Source organism: Scyliorhinus torazame, chromosome 2, assembly GCF_047496885.1.
Source record: "Scyliorhinus torazame isolate Kashiwa2021f chromosome 2, sScyTor2.1, whole genome shotgun sequence".
In the NCBI taxonomy this organism is placed as follows: Eukaryota; Metazoa; Chordata; class Chondrichthyes; order Carcharhiniformes; family Scyliorhinidae; genus Scyliorhinus; species Scyliorhinus torazame.
Window position 1 is genome coordinate 314,405,816 of NC_092708.1, and position 26,358 is coordinate 314,432,173.

The 26,358-nt window shown below is 48.1% G+C and overlaps 1 protein-coding gene across 2 annotated transcripts in view; it reads left to right on the forward strand.

Moving 5' to 3' along the window:
- The window catches only part of ccdc175 (coiled-coil domain containing 175), a 228,251-nt gene that overhangs the window by 78,065 nt on the left and 123,828 nt on the right, over positions 1 to 26,358 (forward strand). For both annotated transcript variants that reach the window (XM_072489110.1, XM_072489113.1), the window contains 3 exons: positions 6,595 to 6,704; positions 7,970 to 8,051; positions 18,163 to 18,299. In XM_072489110.1, the coding sequence (XP_072345211.1) occupies positions 6,595 to 6,704; positions 7,970 to 8,051; positions 18,163 to 18,299 (329 nt within the window). The remainder of the gene's footprint in view (positions 1 to 6,594; positions 6,705 to 7,969; positions 8,052 to 18,162; positions 18,300 to 26,358) is intronic.

Sequence of the window (26,358 nt, forward strand, 5' to 3'; positions counted from 1 at the left end):
AAGAAAATCAAAACACGGGGCTGAGGGTGGGGGCAGAGGTGAAGGTCTGAAATTGTTGAACTCACTGTTGAGCCTGGAAGGCTATGAAATGCCGAAGTGAAAGATGAGGAGCTGGATTCTCCGCTGTCGGGATTTTCCGTTACGCCGGCAACCCGGGGATTTCCCTGCAGCGTGGAGCTGGCAATGGGAAACCCCATTGGCTAGTTGGCAAGAAATCTGGTGTGCCAGGACAGAGAATCCCGCCTGAGATATGGTTTGTCAAACATATGTCGAACTTCATTGGAACCATGTATGAGGCTAAGTTCAGAGTGGCAATGGACAGGAGAACTGTTGTGGAAGTTCTGGTTCATGTCTGCGAACTGAACAAAGTGTTTGCGGTGCACGTATTATAGTAACCATTCACCAGTGTATTGCATTGTACTATGTTGTGCCCTTGTGAGTTCCACCTATGGACCATTGTACTGTATTACACCGCTTGTATCATGTTGGTGCCCTTGTGAGCTCCGCCCCTGGCTCTGCCCCCTTGAGGGGCGGTATATAGAGCAGCTGCCCTGTAGGAGGCTCTCAGTGCAGAGCAGTCACAGGCAGGCACTGTTCTAGTTGATTAAAGCAACTGTTCACTTCAACTCTCTGTCTCCTGTGAATTGATGGTCGCATCAATTTAATGAATTACAACATCGCGATGGAAGCAGCCCTCAAACCTGACCGAATGGAACTCGACCCACAGGGAAGCCAAAGGGATCTTTTCGCACTGGCTCCGATGTTTCGAGGCCGACCTCGCCGCCTCCTCCTCGTCCTCCGTCACCAACGAACAGAAGCTGAGCCTCCTCCACGCCCGGGTGAGCCATCGAATCTCCGTACAAATCGAGGAAGCGACCACATACGCAGACGCGCTCGTGATCCTGAAGCGGCAATACGTGAGGCCGGTGAACGAAGTGTTCGCGCGGCATCTCCTCACCACTCGCCGCCAACGCCCCGGAGAATCACTGGAGGAGTGCCTACGCGACCTGAATTCCTCGCGCGAAGTTGCAACTACAAGGCCGTCACGGCCTCACAACACATGGAACTCGCCATCTGGGATGCCTACATGGCTGGAGTCTGGTCCAACTACGTCAGACAGCGCCTGCTCGAGAAGGGCGCCTTCGATTTAGAAGAGACGGTAAAACTAGCCACCTCCCCAGAAGTAGTGTTTCAAAGCCTCAACGCTTTCCCCTCATGGACACCCGACCAGGGAGTACCCCAGGCCTGTGCCGCGTGGCTGCCTGCCCAACCCGGGGGGCAGCCCTGCTAATTTTGCGGCCAGAACCAGCACCCCAGGCAGTGTTGCCCGGCTCGGAACGCGAACTGTAGCGATTGCGGCAAGAAAGGACACTTTGCCAAAGCTTGCCAGGCTAGGTCCAAGTCCTTCAAATCACAGGCCCGACTCTCAGACTCACAGACCCGCAGCGTGGCTGCGTGACTGCCGGCTCCACCCCCTTTGGACGCGTCAACTGCCTCGTGTTGGCCGTGGGGGCAGCCATCTTCTACTCTACATAACACATGCGACTCACGGGGGCCGCCATCTTGGCCGTCATCACCCATGCGGCCCACTATGTGCGAATCATGGGGGCCGCCATCTTGGCCTCCATCTTCATCGCCACCCAACACGTGCGGCCAACGGGGGCCGCCATCGTGGGACCACACCACCACCTCTGACCGCGCCGGCTACCCGCAACTCGACGTGGTCACCCTCGACCAGTCACGCCCAAAGCACCTCAGGAACTCCATGATGACTGTCCGGGTCAATGGACACGAAACGCCCTGCCTGTTTGACTCCGTGAGCACGGAGAGCTTCGTACACCCAGACACGGTAAGGCGCTGTTTTCTCCAAATCTCCCCCACATTTCAATCAATCTCCCTCGCTTCCGGATCGCACTCAGTGCAAATCCGGCGGTACATTGTCGCGAACCTCGCGATACAGGGCGTTGAATATGCAAACTTTAAACTGTATGTACTCCCCGATCTCTGCGCTCCTCTTCTGTTGGGACTGGACTTCCAGTGCAACCTCAGGAGCCTGACTCTAAAGTTCGGCGGGCCCCTACACCCCCTCACCGTTTGTAGCATCGCAACCCTGAAGGCCGACCCTCCCCCTCTATTCGCGAACCTCACCGCCGACTGTAAACCTGTCGCCACCAGGAGCAGGCGGTAGTCCGAGGTCCAGCGGCTCTTGCGGGAAGGGATCTGTTCTAGTTGATTAAAGCCACTGTTCACTTCAACTCTCTGTATCGTGTGAATTGATGGTCGCATCAGTGTTGCTGACCTCCACTGAGTCTCCTTGGCCTATTTATCTCTCTCTCTCTCTGATATTTTCCGACAGATTATCCAATACCAACAAGACAATCTGATTAAATTATAGTAGCAGCTATCAATCAGACAAATGCACAAATAAGATACAGAAAATGCTTATATTTGAATGGAATAGCTTAGCCTCTCCTCTGAATACCTGGCTAGACAAATATGGCATGAGAGCAAGGTGGCGAGTTAAAATAACAAGCAAGGGTTATGCTTGTAGATTGAATGGAGGTGATTGGCAAAATGGTCTCCCCAATGAAAAACAGACTGCAATGTGAGCAATAATACACTATATTGGGATGGATACAGTGCAGTCAAGGTAGCTGTGGCAGCTTTGAGAAAAGGTCATCTGGACTCGAAACGTTAGCTCTTTTCTGTCCCGACAGATGCTGTCAGACCTGCTGAGATTTTTCAGTATTTTCTCTTTGGTTTCAGATTCCAGCATCTGCAGTAATTTGCTTTTATTTTTAAATCACTATACTGAATTGTTATAAGTACATGTAAATCATTGCCCCTTGAGAAGGTGGTGATGAGCCACATTGTTGAACCACTGCAGTCTGTCTGGTGTAGATATACCTAGAGAGCTATTAAAAAGGGAGCTTCAGGATTTTGACCTGCCAACAGTGAAGGAATGATGAGACAGTACAACGTCAGGATGCAGCGTAGCTTGAAGGGGAACATGCTGTTGTTGGTGTTCCCATGTGGCTGCTGCGAGATGCTACAATATATGCTATGCATGGTACACATTGCTGCCATGCATTCATGACGGAGAAAGTGAACATTTAAGGTGGTGGATCAGGTGCCGGCGAAGTGGGCTACGATAGTTTTGAGCTTCTTGCGTGTCATTGGAGCTGCACTTATCCAAGTGGATAGAATGTCATCACACTCCTGGTTTGTGCCTTGTTGATGGTAAACAAGCTTTGGAAAGTCAGATGTGTTACTCACTGCAAAATTCTGACCTGCTTCTGTAGCCACCACATTTATTTATAAATCTGGTCCAGTTCAGTTTCTCATCAATAAAATATAAATAATCTTTATTTTCACAAGTAGGCTTAGATTAACACTGCAATGAAGTTAATGTGGAAAGTCCCTAGTCGCCACATTCCGGCTCCTGTTCGGGTACACTGAGGGAGAATTCAGAATGTCCAAATTATGTAACAGCACGTCTTTCAGGCCTTGTGGGAGGAAACCGGAGCACCCGGAGGAAACCCACGCAGACACAGGGAGAATGTGCAGACTCCACACAGACAGTGACCCAAGCCGGAATCGAACCTGGGACCCTGGAGCTGTGAAGCAACAGTCATAGAATCATAGAATTTACAGTGAAGAAGGAGGCCATTCAGCCCATCGAGTCTGCACCGGCTCTTGGAAAGAGCACCCTACCCAAAGTCAACACCGCCACCCCATCCCCACAACCCAATAACCCCACCCAACACTAAGGGCAATTTTGGATACTAATGGCAATTTATCATGGCCAATCCACCTAACCCGCACATCTTTGGACTGTGGGAGGAAACCGGAGCACCCGGAGGAAACCCACGCACACACGGGGAGGATGTGCAGATTCCGCACAGACAGTGACCCAAGCCAGAATCAAACCTGGGACCCTGGAGCTGTGAGGCAATTGTGCTATCCACAAGGCTACCATGCTGCCCAATGTCAATTTAACCCCCAGGATGTTGATGGTAAGGGATTCAGTGATGATAATGCCTTTGAATATCAAAATGAGATGGTTACATTCTCACTTGCTGGAGATGGTCATTGACTGGCACTTGTTGCTTTTCACAAATGTTGCTTTTCACTTATCAGCCGAAGCCTGAATATTGTTCAGGTCTTGCTGCATATTGGCATAAACTGCTTCAGTATCTGAGGAGTTGTGAATGGTACTGAACATTGTGCAATCATCAGCAAACATAATTCCTGAACTTATCATTGATGAAGCACCTGAAGATTCTTGGGCCTACGACACTACGCTGAGGAGCTCCTGCAACCTGGGGCTGAGATGATTGACTTCAGACAACCACCACCGTCTTCCTTTGTCGTAGGTATGCCTCTAACCAGTGAAGAGTTTCCCAAATTCCCATTGACTTAAATTTTTGTTAGGTTTCCTTAATGCCATTATTGATGAAACGTTGCCTTAATGGACAGCCGCTCTCACTTCACCTCTTGAATTCAGCTCTTTTGTCCATTTTTGGATCAGAGCTAATATGAGGTCAGGAGCCGAGCAGCCCAGATGGAACCCAACTGAACATCGGTGAGCAGGTTATTGTTGTATAAGTGACTGAGAAGGCAAAGATTTGCCTGCTTTTTGGGTATGCATCGGTATTCAAATGTTTCATTTTTCTTCAGAGAGCATTGCCGATCAAAGTGCTTTATCATCTCATCAGAGCCCTTGCTTTCCTCTTCGCTGTCGAAGGCGAAGGTATTGTATATTTCTATTGCTTGAGGACCTGCCATCGTGAGCAGTAACACAATCCGCTTCTCATTAGGAGGTGTCTGCAGGCCAAGGGCTGCATTGTAGAGCCTAAATTGCTGCTTCAACGCGTGCCAGCTTTCATCTACATTACCCGAGACTTGAAGCTGGTGGGGTACCTTTAAACATTCCATCTCTAACTTCACAGTCCTTTGTTGCGTTGAGTTGCAGATGGACCAGATCGTAGTGTAGTTCACCAGATCGGCAAAAGAATTTTCTCTTTCCGTTCTTCAGCCCATTTCACCCTGTCTTCTCCATTGTTATCTTTAAGGGTTCTTGTGTTCTGTGATACAACTGTTGTAATGATGTACACAGAACATCTAGTTGTTTAACTAGAAAGATGATTTATTAACAAACACGTGGAAAGATAACGGGGGGCTGGATTCTCTGCACCCTTGTGGCGATATCGCGGCCGGCGCGGGGGCTGAGAATCCATGTTCCCACAAGAAATCGGGACCGCCGCCGGTTCCCCGATTCTGCGGGCCCCGAAAAGCAGCGTACTTCCACATGGGACCTACCTGGGGCCATTGCCAGAGGCCCGCTCAGCCATTCTCCGCCCCCGAGTGGCTGAAGCCCCGACGGCGTGGTACTAATGTGCTCCAGCCAGTTGGGATACTCGCGTGGCGGCTGCGGACTCAGTCCATGGCTGTCCTGGTCGGGGCGGGCCGATTGGAGGCCAGGGTGGGCCTTCTAGGCAGCCGGGGAGTGTTTGTGTGGAGGTTGAGGGTCGGGCGCTTAGCCGATTGGGGGTCTCTTTTGTGGGCCTAGTTCCGCGGTCCAAGTCTGCCACCGTATGCATGCATGGCCTCTGACCCGGAAATGAGGGGGCCTGTATCTGCAGCAAAAGCTGCGAGATCTACTCCAGGTCCCTGCTAGCCCCCTGCAGGGCTGGGCATTCATGTCCCTTTGATGCCAGTTTTTCTGACGTAAAACTCTACCGTTTTGACGCCGGCGTGGGGACATAGTCCCAATAATGGAGAATCCAGCCTCGGAACTATAATACAGACAAAGGCTGCTAAGTGAATTCTCCTGGAGTTACTCTAAGTGCAACTATCCTGTTGTACGTCTTACTACCAACTGGCGAGTATCTCAAGTCACATGACAGATCTCTATCACCACCAGCTGTTTGGAGGTCGCATTGCTAACTATATACAGAACTGTGCACAAGCATATCACCACAAAATGGATATTCGTCTTATTAATTAATCCTGGTCATCACAACTGTCTAGATTCAAAAAAATTATAATTGAACGAAAGAATTTACAATTTGTTGCAAATGTCATGGTGAGAGAATAGTTTTCACACGTGTGCATTCTATTTCTATAAGAATAAAATTTTAAATAATTTAGTACTAAAAATGCAATGTATATTTAATATTGTAAAATATCTGAAGATGATATGAATCTACGAAGAAGGAAGTTGCGAAAAGTGAAAATAGGGAGTTGGATTGTGTAGAAGCTTTTAAAGGTGACGAGGGATAAGGCAAGGTCAATAACTGTGAAAGAGCATTATGCAAGTTCAAGGTTGCTCTTACGCAAGTGACCAAGCGAGACAACTCTGGACTGGGAGAGTCCAGAGTTGTCTCGCTAGAGGCAGTAAAGAACAGCAAGCTGGGAAGTAGTAGTTCAGGCTGGTTTGGGGAACTAGTTCATTTTTATTTTCAATTGAATTTTTGAAACATAATGAGGATCTGATATTTTCACATTTATACGTCAATTTGTATTTAATAAGATAAATGAATTTTGATTTTAATCAATGCGCTTAACTGTATGTTCTTCCAAATTTTGCAGATAAATGCGCTGTTAAAAGCTCAAAATAAAAGTCTGGAAAGGGAAGAAAACAATCTTCAAACAAAATTCATTGAAGAACTCAAAATAGCTGGCGAACTAGCGACTCGGAAGTAAAACAAAACTCCATTACATAAGTATTCTTTGCCTGCTGATTACAACATAACACATATGTTTGTTCAGAATTAATAATAATATAATAATATTCTTTATTGCCACAAGTAGGCTTACATTAACACTGCAATGAAGTTAATGTGAAAAGTCAATGCTGAAAGTAGTTTGTTCATTGATGCTGGGGAAGGAATGAAACAGAAGGAGAGGGGCCAAAATAGAAGGATGATAAGACCATAAGACATAGGAGCAGAATTAGGCCACTTGACCCATCAAGTCTGCTCAGCTGTTCAATCATGGCTGATATTTTTCTCCTCCCCATTCTCCTGCCTTCTCTCCATATTAATCAAGAACCTATCTATCTCTGTCTTGAAGACACTCAGTGATTTGGCCTCCAATGCCTTCTGCGGCAGAGCTCCACAGATTCACCATCCTCTGGTTGAAGAAATTCCTCCTCACCTCTGTTCTGATGGATCATCCCTTTAGTCTGTGATTGCGTCCTCTGGTTCTAGTTCTCCTACAAGTAGAGACATCCTCTACATGTTCACTCTATCCAGTCCTCGCTGTATCCTGTAAGTTTCCTTCTAAACTCCAATGATACATTCCAGGGATCATTCTTGTGAACCTCCTCTGGACCCTTTCCAATGCCAGGACATCCTTCCTTAGATCCAGGGCCCTCAACTGCTCACAATACTCCAAGTGGGGTCTGACCACAGCCTTCTCCAGCCTCAGAAGTACATCCCTGGTCTTGTATTCTAGCCATTTCGACATGAATGCTAACAATGTATTTGCCTTCCTAACTGCTGACTGAACCTGCACGTTAACCTTAAGATGAATGGATGATGAAGAATGGGAGAGGTAAGAATAGTGGAGGGAGGAAGAAGATGAAGGGTGGGAGTAATATTTCCTTTAAGGTGCATGACTGCCGTGCAGCACGGTGGCACCGTGGTCCCAGGTTCGATCCCGGCCCTGGGTCACTGTCCGAGTGGCGTTTGTGTGTGTTTTACCCCCGCAACCCAAAGAATTGCAGGTTAGGTGGATTGGCCATGCTAAATGGCCCCTTAATTAGAAAAAATGAATTGGGTACTCTAAATTTATTTTTAAAATTAAATTTTTTTAAATAAGATGCGTGACTGCACAGCAACTCAATTGTTCTTGCGCAGGCTGCGCATATGTTGGACCCTTTAAGTTACCACATGTATGCAGCTCCGCAAAATAACTTAATAACTTTAAGTATGTTAATTGTGTTTTTTTAAATTTTCAATAGACAGAATATTATGGATGAATTAAGTAACATCATTGCAGATTTAAGAAGAAAAGCTGCAGAATTCCGCGCAAGAATCCAACAGGTTGGATCTTCTAATGTATTAGAATAAAGATGCTGTAATCCAGTCCAGAATACTTGGTATAAGTCATTTCTGAAATTTTAAATTTTCTGGATTATAGAATAATTTTAGAATGTCTAACCAAAATTTTGTGAACTGGAAAACATCATAGATATAAATATATACCTAAAATATAAAGTAGTGATAAAACAATAAAAGCAGTAATAATTTTTTTTAACTTATCCAAATAATGGGCGAAATTCTCCCCCAACGGCGCGATGTCCGCCGACTGGCGCCCAAAACGGCGCCAATCAGACGGGCATCGCGCCGCCCCAAAGGTGCGGAATGCTCCGTATCTTTGGGGGCCGAGCCCCGACATTGAGGGGCTAGGCCGGTGCCGGAGGGATTTCCGCACCGCCAGCTGGCGGAAACGGCGATTTTGCCCTGCCAGCTGGCGCGGAAATGACATCCCCGGGCGGCGCATGCGCGGGAGTGTCAGCAGCCGCTGACAGTTTCCGTCGCATGCGCAGTGGGGAGAGTCTCTTCCGCCTCCGCCATGGTGGAGGCCGTTGCGGAGGTGGAAGGGAAAGAGTGCCGCCACGGCACAGACCCGCCCGCGGATCGGTGGGCCCCGATCGCGGGCCAGGCCACCGTGGGGGCACCCCCCGGGGTCAGATCGCCCCGCGCCCCCCTCAGGACCCCGGAGCCCACCCGCGCCGCCTTGTCCCGCCGGTAAATACCTACTTTAATTTACGCCGGCGGGACAGGCAATTTCTCAGCGGGACTTCGGCCCATCCGGGCCGGAGAATTGAGCGGGGGGGCCCGTCAACCGGCGCGGCCCGATTCCCGCCCCCGCCCAATCTCCGGTACCGGAGACTTCGGCAACCGGTGGGGGCGGGATTCACGGCGGCCTACGGCCATTCTCCGACCCGCTGGGGGGTCGGAGAATGACGCCCAATATGTTTCCACTCCCAAAGTACTGTACTATAATTATGTATGGATTTGCTCAAAATATTTTCAGATAAATGGGGCTGACGATTATGGGAGGGTGGCTGGGTGGGGGCGGCAGATAGCTCCCTACCTTCCACATCCTCAGAAGCAAAATCAGCATGGAATCAACCTGCCTCACACATGCCGGTCCCACAGTCATAAAGCGCTGCAGGCAGAGCAGAGTGGGACTTCCACCCCTCACTCAAGAGGAATTCCCATCCTTGGGAGCTGCTGGCCAATCCGTTAGGGCATCAATGGGCACTACTGGGACTGCAATGAGGAAGCAAATCAAGACCCATTAGGACCACGGAAATAGATAAGTCCTGATCTTAGGACGGGGGGGTTTGGACATGTTAGAGAGAAGGGGCGGAGGGGGAGGTGTTTTTAAAGCAGCAGACAGGTAGAAAGAATGGGATTTTCTATCTTAATAGAGGGGGCACCTCCCAATCTGCAAAGAGAAGGCCCCAGAGATAGAACAAACCCCTTGTTCCTTCCCAACCTTTGGAGACTTTTTAAATTGGGTGCCCATAACCATGTTATGATGTGAGCAGTTTATTATTGGGTCACACACACACCGCATTGTGGGGGTAAGCTCAGAGGTGGGTGGGAATGTGCCCTATTTCATGTGTTCCACTCACCAATAGCACGGCCAGCGAGGAACGTAAAATGTAACCCAGGTAATTCGTACCATAGATTTCTGGACTGGCGTATTTTAATAGTATCCACATTATCATATGCTTCTGAGATAAAAACAAAAACACTAAATGCTGTAATTCTGGAATAGCAACCTAAGTGCTTGGAAATCCACATTTCCAACAGCATTTGAAATGGAAGACAGTTTAATGTTTCAAGTGGGGAGTCTTTGGCAGACCCATTCAGCAGAGAAACCCAAAATGATAACTTTTTTTCTCTCACTTGTTTGACAGACCTGTTGTATATTTCCAACCTTATTTGTTCTTGTTTAATTTATTTGACTTTGTTTGTGAATTCAGTTTGTTAATTTTTCTGTTTGATATAGTGCTAATATACTAACATTTGAGCTCGGAGATCTGTGTTCAATCTAACAGATGTACATGGAATATAGGGGAGGTGGAATTTTCCACCCCTGTTTTCGGTGGACGGGAATGGCAGAGGGGCAGTGAGCTTTGCGCACGAGCAGTGGGAGAGTGGCCACATCCGGAATGAGACCACAGGCATAGTGAGGTTTAAGCTTTAAACTTGGGAATTTGAAGCCGAGCGGGGATTGAATTGTAACAAGGACAATCAAAGAAGGGCCATAGAAAATTGAAGTTTCATCTAACTCGTCGGCAGGGAGAGGAGTTGACGCGAACTCGGGGATGAGGAGCTTCGGAACAGTAAGTATTAATAACTCACCTGTTGGGTATCAGGGACTGGGGAAAAAAATGGAAAAGTACATCACAGTAAAGCTGTGATCTGATTGGCTGGTTGGGAATCTGTTCTAAATTTGAAAAATGAGTCAGGAACTAAGTTACGGAGTAACTAGGAAATTGGTGCATTTTACATTTAATATTTATCGGAGAAATCTAGCTCAAGGGACCATATAGTTAATTTTAACTTAAATTTAATAAGTATTTATTTTAACATAATTAATTAATTAGTACAAAATTTAATAACTTTTTTTTTAACTTAATCAATTAATGTTAGATATATCAGTCAGCAGGGTTCAGTGCTCGAACTGTGAGATGTGGGAGGTCCATGACACTTCCAGCTTTCCAGATGACTGCATCTACAGGAAGTGTATCCAATGGCAGTTCCTCACTGGGTTCGGTTGGAACAGCAGTTGGATGCACTTAAGAGCATTCAGATGGTGGAAAGCGTCATAGACAGGAGTTATAGAGACGTGGTCACATCCAAGGTGCTGGCAGACAGATGGGTGTCTGCTAGTCAGTGCAGGAATCAACCATGGCTGTCCCCCTCTCTAACAAAGATACCATTTTGGATACTGTTGGGGGGAATGGCCTATCGGGGAAAACAGCAGCAACGGCCAGTGCAGGCTGGGTCTGTTGTTCAGCATGGGAGGGTCAAAGTGCAGAAGAGCAATAGTCATAGGGGACTCCATAGTCAGGGGCACAGATAGGCGCTTCTGTTTTCGTGAAAAAGACTCCAAGATGGTGTGTGTGTGTGTCCGGTGCCAGGGTGCGGGATGTCACTGAATGGCTGCAGGGCATCCTGAAAGGGGAGGGTGATGAGGCAAAAGTCATGGTACATGTTGGTACCAATGACATAGATAGAAAGAGGAATGAGGTCTTGGATCAGGAATTGGGGGAGCTAGGCTGCAGACTAAAAAGCAGGATCCTCTGGTTGTAATCTCTGGATTGCTCCCAGTATCATGCACTAGCGAGTATATAAATAGGAGAGTAGCACAGATGAATGGTGGCTTAAGAGTTGGTGCAGGAGGGAAGGTTTTAGATTCCTGGACCACTGGGACCCTTTCTGGGGAAGGTGGGACCTGTACAAGCGGGATGGTCTACATCTGAACCAGAGCAGAAGTAGCATCCTTGTTAGTGAGTTTGCTAGTGCTGTTGGGAAGAGTTTAAACTAATTCGGCAGGGAGCAGGGACGTAGACTGTTAGCAGAATAGGGACACATTGTATCCATAGAAAAACAATCAATTCAGGGGGAATACAGCGGTAGTAGGTTTCAGGAGAGTTAAGACAAGGCTGGATGGCCTCTACTTAATTGCCCGGAGTGTTACGGGTAAAAGGGATGAGTTAAGGGTGAGGGTTTACACAAAGAATTATGATACACGAAGAGTTATAGAGACGTGGTTGAGGGAGGGGCAGGATTGGCAGCTTAACATCTCGGGTTACAGAATCTTTAAGAGGGACAAGGAGGGGCAAAAAGGGGGGGGCAGCATTGCACTGTTACTTAAGGAGTTAATTACTGCAGTAAGGAAAGATGATATCATGTGGGTGGTGTTAAATAAAGCTTTGCGGGTTGAGCTTAGGAAACACAATGCTAGGTGTTTATTATAGTTTATTATAATCAGCGGGAAATTGAGGAGCCAATATCTGCGCAATTTGCAGAAGGGAAGGGGACACCCATATGGTAGGTGTCACTCTGCAGAACCAGGGGCTAAGGTGGGTGTTCAGTGGGGTGCGCAGCAAGATGGCTGCCCTGCAGGCCGCGGTAATGGTGGTCCGGGACTGGACACTGCCTCAGTACAGTGAGGTGTCATTTGGCCACTCAGCCTCTTCCCCGTCACCTCGCCCCCGGCCCTGGCAAGGCCCCGCCCCCCCCCACCCAGCCAGCACCAGCCAGTGTCCGGCCCGGCAGCCCTAAGTTGCTCCTCTCTGTGTCCTGACTCCTCTCTCTCTCTCGCTCCCTCAACAGCCACGACGCCGGTTTCACGATTTCTAAACGCCCAACTGAACTGCGCGTTGGGAACTTGGCCCATCGGAGGATAAGAATCACGGAGTCCTCGGAGAATACTGGGTCGGGCTTGCCAATCATATGTAATCGGTGTTTACTTTAAGTGCGTTCCGGAACGCATTGACACTGCTGTCAAGGTGATGGAGAATTGCGATTTGGTGTCAAATCGGCGCCCGCTGCGATTTTGGCGTCCAAACCTATTCTCTGCCCAATCGCATTTCCCAATTTAGGCGTCAACCAATGGAGAATCCGGCCCCTGATTTCTGCTCATTTTAGCTGATATAGCAACACCGCACCTTAAAGCTTATCGCAAATGCTTAAAAGTGCAATAGCAGGAATCTAGGAGCCACAGTGTCACTGGCCTTCAATATAATTATTTAATTAAGTTCACTGGGAACTCAAATGGGCTAAGCATGGGATGGCTCAGAAAGTGAAAACATGTTTGTAGATTTGAGGTTAGGGTCAAAAACCTGTCAAGAGAAACACTGAAATTCTGCCAATAATGGTGTACAAATTTGAGGTGCATCCCTCTTGAGATGAAAGAATTATCTTATGAGGAATGGTTAGACCAGTTAGGTCTGTATTCATTGGAGTTTGGAAGAATGAGGGGTGATCTTTCAAGATAAGTGGCAAAAGGTGTAGAAGGGACATAAGGAAGAACGTTTTTATGCAGAGGGTAGTGGAAGCCTGGATTCGCTGCCATAGTTGATGGTGGAGGCAGAGACCCAAAACTCTTTATAAAAAAAAAAACCTGGATCTGCACCTCAAGTGCTCTAAGCAACAGGGATATGGACTGGGTGCAGGAAGGTGCCCGGCAGTGACCATCTCCAATAAGAGAGAATGTAATTATCTCCCTTTTGCATTTAGCAGCATTACCTTCAGTGATTTCTGCATCAGCCCATTCTGGAGGTCACAATTAACTAGAAACTTAACTGGATCAACCATATAAATACTGTGACTACAAGAGCAGGTCAGAAGCTGGGAATTATATAGTGAATAAGTTACCTCCTAACTCCACAAAGCTTGTTCAAATTCGACAGGACACAAGTCAGGAGTGTGATGGAAAACTCTCCATTTGCCTGAGTGAGCATTGCTTCAACAACACACAAGAAGCTTGACACTACCCTAGGCAAAACAGCCAGCATGATTGACACTCTCATTCACCACCTTAAATATTCAGACTCGCAACGACCGGCAGCAGTGTGTAACATCTGAAAGATGCACTGCAGCAACTCACCAAAGTTCCTTTGTATCGTGCAATCCATACCTTCTACCACCTGGAAAGAAAATGGCAGCAGATACAAAGGAACTTCACCTCCCTCATGTTCCTCTCTAAGTCACTAACTTGGGATTGTATCATTCCTTCACTGTCTCTGGAGCAAAATCCCGGAACTCCTTATCAAACAGCACCACGGGTGTGCCTACACTGTAAGACGGCAGTGGTTTAAGAAAATGATTCACCAACACCTTCTCAAGGATAGTTACTGTTAGCCTGTAAATGCTAACCTTGCTAATGATGCTCACAACCCTAGAACAAATGGGAAAAAAACAAATCTGCAACATGTTCAGTTTTCATTGCTGAATAAAATTGCTTAGGTGATAGATCAAATGTGATCAATTTTTAAAAATGTTTATGCACTTTACGTCAGATAAAGATTTCCTTTGACAAGCTTCATCAAAGATGTCTGAATTGTATTGACCTTTGAATGATCTGGATTACTATGACCATTTGAGAAAGGCTTTTCTTTACTTCAGAGCAGAAAAGTCAGATGGGACTTAACACCATGCAATTCACGAAACATGAAACACCATAGACTGGAACAGTAATGAAAAATGAAAGTAGGTGATCAAAAAAAAGTAGGTGATCAAATGGGCTGATTTTCTTTCCCTCTCGGTGATAAGTCACAGGGTTTACAAAAACATTCTTTCTGCTCTGATTTATTCAAAAATATCATTTTTGCTGAATCAATTAGAGGGGCAGCACGGTGGCACAGTGGTTAGCATTGCTGCCTCACGGTGCCGAGGTCCCAGGTTCGATCCCGGCTCTGGATCACTGTCCGTGTGGAGTTTGCACATTCTCCCCGTGTTTGCGTGGGTTTCGCCCCCACAACCCAAAGATGTGCAGGGTAGGTAGACTGGCCAAGCTAAATTGCCCCTTAATTGGAAAAAATGAATTGGGTATTCTAAATTTACAAAAAAAAGAGTTTTCAGGAACTCCAAAATTACACCCCCATTTGTTAACTGGAAATGTTATGCTCTCTGCACAGATCAGGGAGAGCCTCCATTTGTTTCCTCAATGTATGAAAATGCCACAATAGGTGAGGATAGACACTCGTTATGATTGCCACTTCCAAACTGATGTGCAGAACTGACAGACTATTATCATGGACATAAAATTCCACATGCCCACCTCAGCTGTCTTTAATAAAATGCATGCTTTCAAGTCGTTATTGATCCTCCTGTCCTCTGCTCCACCTGATTCCAGCGGAGGTATGGCCCAGTATTATTTGAAGGTGGATCAGAAGGATGCCGATTACCATTGGGGATAAAGCAGAATGTGATTAAATTAATTTTAAAAGAGCTTTGGCCAGCTGAACTTTGTATTTTACCCTGCCACCCTTACTGAGGTGGATTCCTCAGTAGCTCTAAAATTAACGTGGGCACCTGATCCTTGGATTTTGCAAATCTGCCTCCGTGAAGCCTGAAGTACAATTTCAAGCCTGGTAATTTATCATTTAACAAAGTAATCAAGAAGCTATGTATTGCACTGCACATTAGTGCACTAATGTACTGCATTAGCATACTGCACCCAAACTCCCACACTGCATAATTAATATTTTTTTAAATAATTAAGGAACTCTAATTCTGTTTGAGACAAGAATTCCAGCAACTTTTTGTTTAAGAGTTGTTTCCACAAATAGCTCAACATGAAAACTCTTCTTGCTCTGTTCAAATCGCCAAAAAAATCAGTTTACATATTATTTATCTATTTTTCGCACCAAATCTCTTCTTTCCTTCCCTGAATAGTTCTTTGTTAGAGTACAGTTCTACAGCTATGACTCGCCTCAAATACTTTTTCAATATTCTCAATACTTTTCTGTTAATCCCATGGGATTGCTAATGGGCCATTTGACAATGAGCACACATGAAATCCCAGCACAAGTCACTGGATAGTGATAGAGTGGAATTCCACTTGTGCTCCCAGCCCCAACCTGGCCACTTCACATGGGGCATTTATAGAGCAGAGCTCTATGCTGAATCTAATTTGGTAATCTGATACATAACTTGTCTGATACATTCAATTTGTCATGAGTGATAGAATATTAATTTTGCAATGGGAGTAAAGTGATTCTGCATCAGGATAAGTGGTATAAGTTCAAATTTAGCACTTTTGCAAAAGTTGAGGGGCGGGATTCTCCGTTGGTTGATGCCAACATCGCAAAACACAATTGGGCGGAGTATAGGTTCTGATGTTAAAATCGGGTTGGGTGCCGATTTGATGCCAAATCGTTATCCTCTGTCACCTCATCAGCAGTGCCAATGCGGTCCAGAATTCTCATACTGTAAACACCGTTTGCATGCCATTAGCAGGCCCTACCTGGCATTCTCTGGGGCCTTCGCGATGCTCCACCTCCAATGGGCTGAGTTCCCAACGGCGCAGTTCATTTGTGCTTTTAAAAATCATGAAACTGGTGTTGTGGCAGCTGAGGGAGGGAGAGGAGGTACTAAAAGCGTCCAACATTGCTGTAGTTTGCTGACAGTGGTGTCACTGGCCAGGGGGCCTCTGCCGGGGTGGACGGGCATGGAATACCATTGCCACAGCCATACAGCTACACATACCACTAACGGCCCACTGTGAACTTAGGCCAGGGGTCGTTTAGGTGTCCCCTCCCTCGGTGCCCTCTGGCCCCAGCCGATCCATCAGCTGTATGGGCGTGCTCCAGCACAACCAGTGCCATCTCGTTGGTTGATGATAGAGTATAGTTTTATTCATATGGGGCTAGCTGAATGCATATAGCTAATAGGCAAAAATATTAAAAATGTCTTGACTGTGGGAACCCAGTCATTTTCTCTTATAATGAATTAACCGTTGTATTCCATTGTATTCAGTACTGAGAACGGATTGTTTTCTGTCTAATCAACTAATCAATTCTAAAGGTCTCTGTCAAGCTGTGGAACATGGCACGTATGAGAAAACATATCCAGTACTTCTCCTAAGACTGCACACGCCGACTCAAAGCTAGTTTTGATACACACCAGTCAATCTTAAGTAATGTCCAATGTTTGATTAACAAGTTATCCTCTAAATAACAGACATGCGCTGTAAATTCTATGATAATCTATGATTCATTTGAACAATTCAGCTGAGAATTAGAAGCCAATGAAAGTAAATGAGGGGTTAAACCAGAGATAAGGACCAGGATTCTCCGAGCGTCTGCGCCGAAATCGCGCTCGGCGCGGGATGGAGAATGGCGCGCACTGTCGAGGCGGCGCCGGTCAGGGGCCATTAAAAGAGGCTCCCGTGGCAATTCTCCGCGGTTGACCGGCCGAGTTCCCCCGGCATGGTTTCCGTATGGTTCCGCCCTGCGGGAGCTCGGCATTGTGGCTGCGGTGGCCATCCTGGTGGGGGGCAAGGGGATCAGTCTATGGAGGGGCCTCCACGATGGCCAGGCCCGCGATCGGGGGCCTCCGATCGGCAAGCGTGTGCGATCTGAGGGGGGCCTACCTTCTTCCGCGCCGGCCCGCTGTGTGGGCTATGTTCCGCGGGACCGGCGCCGCAACGGCCGCCACGCACATGCGCGGACCCGCGGCCGGAAGTGCACGGCCCTATATTAGCAGCAGGAGCTGCACAGCGCACACCTGTTAATACCGGAGAATCACTCCGGACTTGTTGAAAAAAGTCCGGAGTGATTCACGCCCATTTTCTGGAGGGCATGGCGACATAGCCCCATTATCGGAGAATCCTGGCCAAGAATTCCCTTAAAAGTAGGACCTCGTGGTCGTGGCCCTTTGTTCCTGAATTCTTGAATCTTCTATTTGTTTTTTTGTGATTAAGTGATTTCTTTTGTGCTTAATGGTTTTGCCATGTGCTTGACTTTTTTATATTGTTTGATATTTTGTTTCTAAGTTTTTATTCAGTTCTTATTCAAGTGTATACCAGTGAGTAACAACAATAAAGTCTTATTTTTGACATCTCCCACCAACCGGACTACTGATTCTTATTAGAAGAGAAAAATAAGAGTCTCAACAGTTGAGATGAGTGTGTGTGGGGAGTGTAATGTGTATATACGACTACAGCTTGTCAGCCTCCCGAGTGTGAATCACGGACCGTTTTTCATTGGAATCAATTGTGTTCCACGTGGCCCAAGGTGCTAGCCCCTTAGCAGTTGCGGAAAAGATCCAGGTTCGGCGCCAGTTTTGCTGTCGTGAAAGTTCACAAATTCTGTGTCAGCGTCAACACTTAATCTCAGAAATGGAGAATCTCGCCCGAGCTCTACCCCACATTTTTACCATTTGAAGCATAAGCAAGCATTTTTATTATTATCAAAGAAGAAAATTAAGCCATTTTGACAATACAATTTCTTTTAGGTGGGCATTTAATGATAAGTATGGCCAATTTCAGAATGCGGTACCGGGATATTTAAGCAAATAAATCTTATTTTAAAGCTATGTATAATTTTGTCACTGTTTCTTTTAACCTGATGATATTCCTTTGTTATTAGACTTCCTAATAGTATGCTATTCTCTACAGACAGATAAAGACACAGAAAATGCCAAAGTGTTAAATCAGAAACTTATTGAAAAAAGTAAATCTCGCCATGAAGCATTTACGGCAGCCAAAGAATATGAAGCTGAAGTGAAACAAAATTTTAATAGTCTGGAAAAACGGTGAGCTTATCTAGCATTGTAATCAATGTTACAATCTTAACATTTACTAATACCTAGTTGATCCAAGACACAAGCGTCAGCTGTGTCTCAGTTGGTGGTACTTGGAATCACAAGGTTTTGGGTTCAAGTTCGACTCCAGGGTTAAGCACCAAAATCAAAGCTGACATTTCAAGGCATCGCTGAGAGAGTGTCAGAATGCTCTCTTGTCGATGGGACGTTAAACCAATGCCCTATATGCTTTTCGCGTAGATGTAAAAGATCCCAATGCACTATTTTAATGAAGAGCACCCCTGGTATCATGGCTGATATTTATCCCTCAGTGAATATCACAAAATCAGATTATTTTAACTGTTTGAGGGAGCTGGCTGCGCAGAAATTAGCTGTTGCATTTCCAAAGTTACTATAGTGACTGTTGGGAGCAACAAATATTCACTAGATTGATTCCTGTGATCAGAGGAGTGATTGAGTAGAATGGATCCAATAGTCTCTCGACTTTAGAAAAATGATAGATCATCCCATTGGAGGATATAGTCAAAGGTTGTCAGAGGACTGATGGGGTGGATATTGAAAGTCTGGAACTAGTCTCAGAACTAGCATAGTCTCAGAAATAAGGGGGTGCCCATTTCAGATTGAGATCAGTAGAAACTTCCTTGAGGCTTGTGAATCTTAGGACTTTTCTATCCCTGGAGGCTGTGGTTGCTCACTCATTAAGTATATTGAACATTGGGATCAATATTTTTCTGGACTCAAAGGGAATCAGGAAATAATAGGATCAAGTGTCAAAGAGGTCAGGAATCAGCCATGATATTATTAAATGGCAAAACAGACTTGAGGAGCCATGCAGCCTACTCCCTCCTTCTTACTCCGAAGGCCAGCACGGTGGCACAGTGGTTAGCACTGCTGCCTCACAGCACCAGTGACCTGGGTTCAATTCTAGCCTCGGTGATTGTGTGGAGTTTACACATTCTCCCCATGTCTGCATAGGTTTTCTCCAGGTGCTCCAGTTTCATCCTACAGTCCAAAGGTGTGCAGGTCAGGTGGATTGACCATGAACAGTATGCAGGGTTACGGGGATAGAGCAGGAGAATGGACCTAGATAGACTTCTTATACACAATTTGCCAGATCTTCTGACAAAGAAATAACATCCCTGTTAGAAAAATATCTAGTCCCAAAGTAAAACATACAAGCTCTCGCCTTCTTCTCGCGTCAATCTTTCTCCCTCACATGCTTGACTGATATTTTTTCCTTCCTCTTCCTTCACTTTTCTCTCCTTTTTCCAGAGTATGGATAGAAGGATTCTTCAATTGGCAGGATATAGCAAATAGTGTTCCTCAGGAATCTGTACTGGGGCCTCAGCTTCTCATCATATATATCTTGATGACTTCAATGAAAAAATAGAATTGTATGTCTAGAAGTCTGGAAGAGTTCCTTGGACATTGCCGCATTTTAACTGCAGGGCATATGTAATTTTTCTTTCCCCCTCTGGTATCCCAACCTAAAATTTGACCGGTTTGGCCACTTGTCAGGTATGGAAGATTGCAGCGTGGGACTGCAGCCAAGAAGCATGTAGGTGCAGTGGTGTTGGTGGGGGTGCAAAGATTGTTGTGGCTTGGGATGGGTATGGGAAGAACATTGTTCAGGGTGGAGTCAGTGATCACAGGAGGTGGAAGCTAATGGATTTCAGGGAGAGATTGGGAAAGATGACAAGTCAGAGAAGTGTTAGTGATGAACATAGATCATGGAGTGGGGTGGATGGTGCAGTTTCCATGGATTTCTTTGTTTGCTCTGGAGGAAACATTCCTGCTCCTCTTGGCTTTCAAACAATAAACTAGCAGGTAAAAGAAGGTTAGAAGGGCTAGGTCCTAAAGCTAGAAAAACCTGCCTACATTAGTTGAAAAGCGAAACCTTGTTAAATATAAGACACACAGACTCCTTAAAAAATTTTGAGACCAAAACATCTCCGGACAGTGGATTGGCTGCCCGTCTTCATTTCCATTCCATTAAAACTGAAAGTTGAAGTGGTTTGGTTACTGTTTAAAACTCTTACCATTTTTATTTCCCACCTAATTGAAGTCCAACTTTTTGGGTGTTAAAATTCTCTCTCATGTAATTCTGGAAGTGGAAAATTAAAAGCTTTTGCCATGAATATTTGGGTGTATTTACATGATTATTGAAGTTGAAGGTAGAGAAGAGGGGTCCGAGCAGAGTGAATTTGGTTAGTTGAAGGTTTTCAATGCAGCATGCATATGGCAACAGAAGGAATAGTATTTCATGAAAGGAAGGCATGAAAGGCTGCATGGGAGGGGCAGTGGAGGTTGAGTATGTTTGCGATAAACGGTTACTGCCTTATCATCATGTAAGGTGATGTCCGCTTTAAGACCGGGCTTGGAACCTCTCCGCCTCTGGCTCCGCCCATCTGTGAGCCATATATAAAGGGCTGCCTCATGGGCTGTGTAGCAGTCAGCACTTGTCTCAGCTCTAACATAGTTCTTAGTCTAATAAAGCCTTCTTTACAGTTTAATCTCTAAGCTTCGTTATTGAGGGTACCTCAATTTATTAGACTAAACCAGATTCAGGATGGACGCAGGCCTAAAACCAGAGAAGCTCAATCTGGAAGCACGAACACCGGAGGCGAAGGGAATTTTTAAATACTGGCTGCGGTGCTTCGAGGCCTACCTGGACTCCGCAGAGACTCCCATGCTGGGGCCACGCAACCTGCGTCTACTCCACGCCCGGGTGAGTCACAGAATCTCCGCCACGCTTGAAAAGGCGACGACTTATGATGGGGCGGTCGAGTTACTCTGCAAGCGGTTTGTCAAACCCATCAACGAGGTACACGCCAGGCATCTGCTCTCTACCTGCCGGCAGTGCTCTGGGGAATCGCTAGACGAGTTTGTTGAGACACTCACCGCGCTTGCCAGGGACTGTGACCATCAGGATGTGACAGGGGAAGTCCATATGAACTTGCACATCAGAGAAGCTTTCGTGTCCGGCATCCGCTCGACCTACATCCGGCAGCGGCTGCTCGCAAATGGGACAAATGACCTCCAGGACACGCTAACACTCGCCTCCTCGCTGGAGGTGGCCCGACATAACTTGGGTACGTACCCCGCGGACTCTGCGAGCCCCCCCCCGGACTTCCTCCGACTCAGCCGTATTACAGGCCTGCGCCACTCGGCAACCCGCTCACCATGGGGGCACACCATGCTAGTTCTGCGGACAGGGCCAGCGCCCACGCTGCCCAGCCCGCTCCGCGATCTGCAGCGACTGCGGGAAGGAAGGGCATTTTGCGAGGGTCTGCCTGGCCAGACCCAGGGGCCAGAAAAACAAAGAACAGCCGGCCCGAAAATCAGGCTCTCAGGCCCGTTGGCCTCGCAATTCTGCTGCTCACCGACCCGACACGCCCCCTTCTGACACGTCATCAGCCTCGTGCGAATCATGGGACCGGCCATCTTGTCGGCGGCCATCTTCTCGACCCGACACCTGCGACCGACGGCGGTGGCCATTTTATGAGTCCGACTCGGGGTGCGATCACCCTCGGCCAAACTCGGCCAAAACACCTGCAGAACTCTATGATGCAGGTCCAGGTCAACGGGCGCGACACTGCATGCCTCTTCGACTCCAGGAGCAAGGAGAGCTTTATCCATCCTGAAACGGTAAGGCACTGCTCCCTACTCACCCATCCCGCATCCCAAACTATAGCCCTCGCATCTGGGTCCCACTCGGTGCAAATCAAGGGGTACTGGATTGCGGATCTCTCGATCCAGGGCGGCAAATACACCCGTTTCAAATTTTATATCCTCCCTCACCTCTGTGCCCCCCTGCTGCCGGACTGGATTTCCAGTGCAGCCACCGAAGCCTGACACTGAAGTTCGGCGGACCCTTGCCCCCCCTCACGGTACCCCCCTCGCTATTCGCGAACCTAACACCCAACTGTGAGCCCGTCGCCACCAGGAGCTGGCGCTACAGTGCCCAAGATATGGCTTTTATCAAGTCAGAGGTCCAGCGTTTACTGGGAGAGGGGGTCATCGAGGCTAGCAACAGCCCTTGGAGAGTGCAAGTGGTGGTAGTCCGGTCCGGGGAAAAGAAACGGATGGTTGTGGATTATAGCCAGATCATAAACCGATTCACGCAGCTTGATACGTACCCCCTTCCTCGCATCGCGGAAATGGTAAATCGGATCGCCCAATACCGAGTCTTTTCCATGGTCGACCTCAAATCCACCTACCACCAGCTCCCCATCCAACCAAAAGACCGCCCCTATACTGCCTTCGAAGCAGCCGGCCGGCTCTTTCACTTCCTCAGGGTCCCCTTCGGTGTCACAAATGGGGTCTCCGTCTTTCAAAGGGCGATGGACCAAATGGTGGACCAGTACGGTTTGCGGGCTACATACCCGTACTTGGACAATGTCACCATCTGCGGCCATGACCAGCAGGACCATGACGCTAACCTCAAAAAGTTCCTCCAGACCGCCCAAGCCCTTAACCTGACCTATAACGAGGGCAAATGCGTTTTCCACACCACCCGGCTGGCCAACCTCGGCTATGTCGTGGAAGACGGGGTCCTAGGTCCCGACCCCGACCGCATGCGCCCCCTTAAGGAACTCCCTCTCCCCCGCAGCCTCAAGGCCCTCAAACGGTGATTGGGGCTTTTCTCCTATTACGCCCAGTGGGTCCCCAAGTATGCGGACAAAGCCCGCCCACTCCTAAAGACCATCATTTTTCCCCTCTCGGCTGAGGCTCAATTGGCCTTCAACCGCATCAAGGCCGACATCATCAAGGCCGCTATGCACGCGGTGGACAAAACCATCCCTTTCCAGGTAGAGAGCGATGCATCAGACATCGCCCTGGCTGCTACCCTCAATCAGGAAGGCAGACCAGTAGCGTTCTTCTCCCGAACCCTCACCGCCTCCGAGGTTCGACACTCTGCAGTCGAAAAGGAGGCACAAGCCATTGTGGAGACTGTGCGGTGCTGGAGACACTGCCTCGCCGGTAGGAGGTTTACCCTCGTCATCGACCAACGGTCAGTCGTCTATATGTTCGATAACACGCAACGGGGCAAAATAAAAAATGATAAAATTTTGAGGTGGAGGATCGAACTCTCCACCTAGTCGTATGATATCAAGTATCATCCAGGGGAGCTCAACGAGCCCCCAGATGCCCTGTCCCGCGGCACATGCGCCAATGCGCAGGAGGACCACCTGCAAGCCATCCACAATGACCTCTGCCACCCGGGGGTTACCCGGCTCCTCCATTTTATCAAGTCCCGCAACCTACCTTACTCAACCAAGGAGGTCAAGGCTATCGTCAGGGCCTGCCAAGTCTGTGCGGAGTGCAAACCGCACTTCTTTCGGCCAGACAAGGTTCGGCTCGTGAAGGCCTCGGGTCATAGATTATCATAGAATTTACAGTGCAGAAGGAGGCCATTCGGCCCACCAAGTCTGCACCGGCTCTTGGAAAGAGCACCCTACCCAAGGTCAACACCTCCACTCTATCCCCATAACCCAGTAACCCCACCCAACACTAAGGGCAATTTTGGATACCAAGGGCAATTTATCATAGCCAATCCACCTAACCTGCACGTCTTTGGACTGTGGGAGGAAACCGGAGCACCCGGAGGAAACCCACGCACACACGGGGAGGATGTGCAGACTCCGCACAGACAGTGACCCAAGCCGGAATCGAACCTGGGACCCTGGAGCTGTGAAGCAATTGTGCTATCCACAATGCTACCGTGCTGTCCCTTTGAGCGACTGAGCATGGACTTCAAGGGGCCCCTTCCATCCACCAATCGTTATGCCTATTTCCTCACCGTGATCGATGAGTTCTCCCGTTTCCCATTCGCCATTCCCTGCCCCGACATGACCTCAGCCACTGTGACTAAGGCACTGCGCAGCATCTTCACTCTGTTCGGTTTCCCCGCTTATATCCACAGCGACCGGGGTACATCGTTCATGAGCGATGAACTGCGTCAGTATCTGTTCAGCAAAGGCATCGCCTCGAGCAGAACGACCAGTTATAACCCGCGGGGAAACAGGCAGGTGGAGGGGGAGAACGCGACAGTGTGGAAGGCTGTCCTTCTGGCCCTGCGGTCGAGAAGTCTCCAAACCACCTGCTGGCAGGAGATCCTACCCGATGCCCTACACTCCATTAGGTCACTCCTCTGCACGGCCACGAATGAGACCCCTCACAACCGATTGTTTGTCTTCCCCAGGAAGTCTACCTCCAGGGTCTCGCTTCCACCTTGGCTGATGGCTCCGGGACCTGTTCTTCTCCAGAGGCACGCGAGGAGCCATAAAACGGACCCCCTGGTCGAAAGGGTCCGGCTGCTCCACGCCAACCCCAGTTACGCCTACGTTGAGTACCCCAACGGCAGGCAAGATACAGTTTCCCTCCGGGATCTGGCACCCGCTGGATCCCCCACCACAGATGCCCCTTCCCGCACCGCTCCCCTGCAGGACCCGGCACCCCCTACAACACACCCCCTTCCGGCCCTACCACGGTGAGCACCCACCACGCGCCCCCCCCTTGCGCCCCCCCCTTTACACACCCTGCCGGCGCCAGCACCGCTACCCCCGGCCCTACATATTCCCCCTGCCCCGACCCGGACCGAAGCTCCGACCGCTGTGCTCCCGGATGTGCCCTCAACCGGGACGTCCGTGCCCGCCGCACCACCGCCCGAATTGAGGAGGTCGCTGAGGACGATCCGGCCACCGAGACAGATGGACCTATGATGGCACTTCACCCCCGCCGGACTCTTTTTAAACGGGGTAAATGTGATGAACGGTTACTGCGATGAACGGTTGCTGCCTTATCATCATGTAAGCTGATGTCCCTTTTAAGACCGGGCTTGGAACCCTGGGGACTCCGCCTCTGGCTCCGCCCATCTGTGAGCCATATATAAAGGGCTGCCTCATGGGCTGTGTAGCAAAGAACAAAGAAATGTACAGCACAGGAACAGGCCCTTCGGCCCTCCAAGCCCGTGCCGACCATACTGCCCGACTAAACTACAATCCTCTACACTTCCTGGGTCCGTATCCTTCTATTCCCATCCTATTCATATATTTGTCAAGATGCCCCTTAAATGTCCCTATCGTCCCTGCTTCCACTACCTCCTCCGGTAGTGAGTTCCAGGCACCCACTACCCTCTGCGTAAAAAACTTGCCTCGTACATCTACTCTGAACCTTGCCCCTCTCACCTTAAACCTATGCCCCCTAGTAATTGACCCCTCTACCCTGGGGAAAAGCCTCTGACTATCCACTCTGTCTATGCCCCTCATAATTTTGTAGTCCTCTATCAGGTCGCCCCTCAACCTCCTTCGTTCCAGTGAGAACAAACCGAGTTTATTCAATCGCTCCTCATAGCTTATGCCCTCCATACCAGGCAACATTCTGGTAAATCTCTTCTGCACCCTCTCTAAAGCCTCCACATCCTTCTGGTAGTGTGGCGACCGGAATTGAACACTATACTCCAAGTGTGGCCTAACTAAGGTTCTATACAGCTGCAACATGACTTGCCAATTCTTATACTCAATGCCCCGGCCAATGAAGGCAAGCATGCCGTATGCCTTCTTGACTACCTTCTCCACCTGTGTTGCCCCTTTCAATGACCTGTGGACCTGTACTCCTAGATCTCTTTGACTTTCAATACTCTTGAAGGTTCTACCATTCACTGTATAGCAGTCAGCACTTGTCTCAGCTCTAACATAGTTCTTAGTCTAATAAAGCCTTCTTTACAGTTTAATCTCTAAGCTTCGTTATTGAGGGTACCTCAATGTTGAAAACCATAATTTGGTTCAAATGTCATCCGACATAGCCAATTTGAAAATAATTCTAGATGAGGGAAATAATCCTAGATGATGAAGAAACTAATGGCGAAATTTTCAGGCCTCCCAACAGTGGAGACTGTAGCCATCTAAGATGGCTACGTGCAAAGGACCATGGGAATTATAGCCAACCCAGGACTCAAGACAGATACAGAGTGTCTATGTGAATCTGAAACACAGGTAACCAGACCTGTTCGAAACCCCCGCTCGTTTGCATTTTAATGGCCCATTTT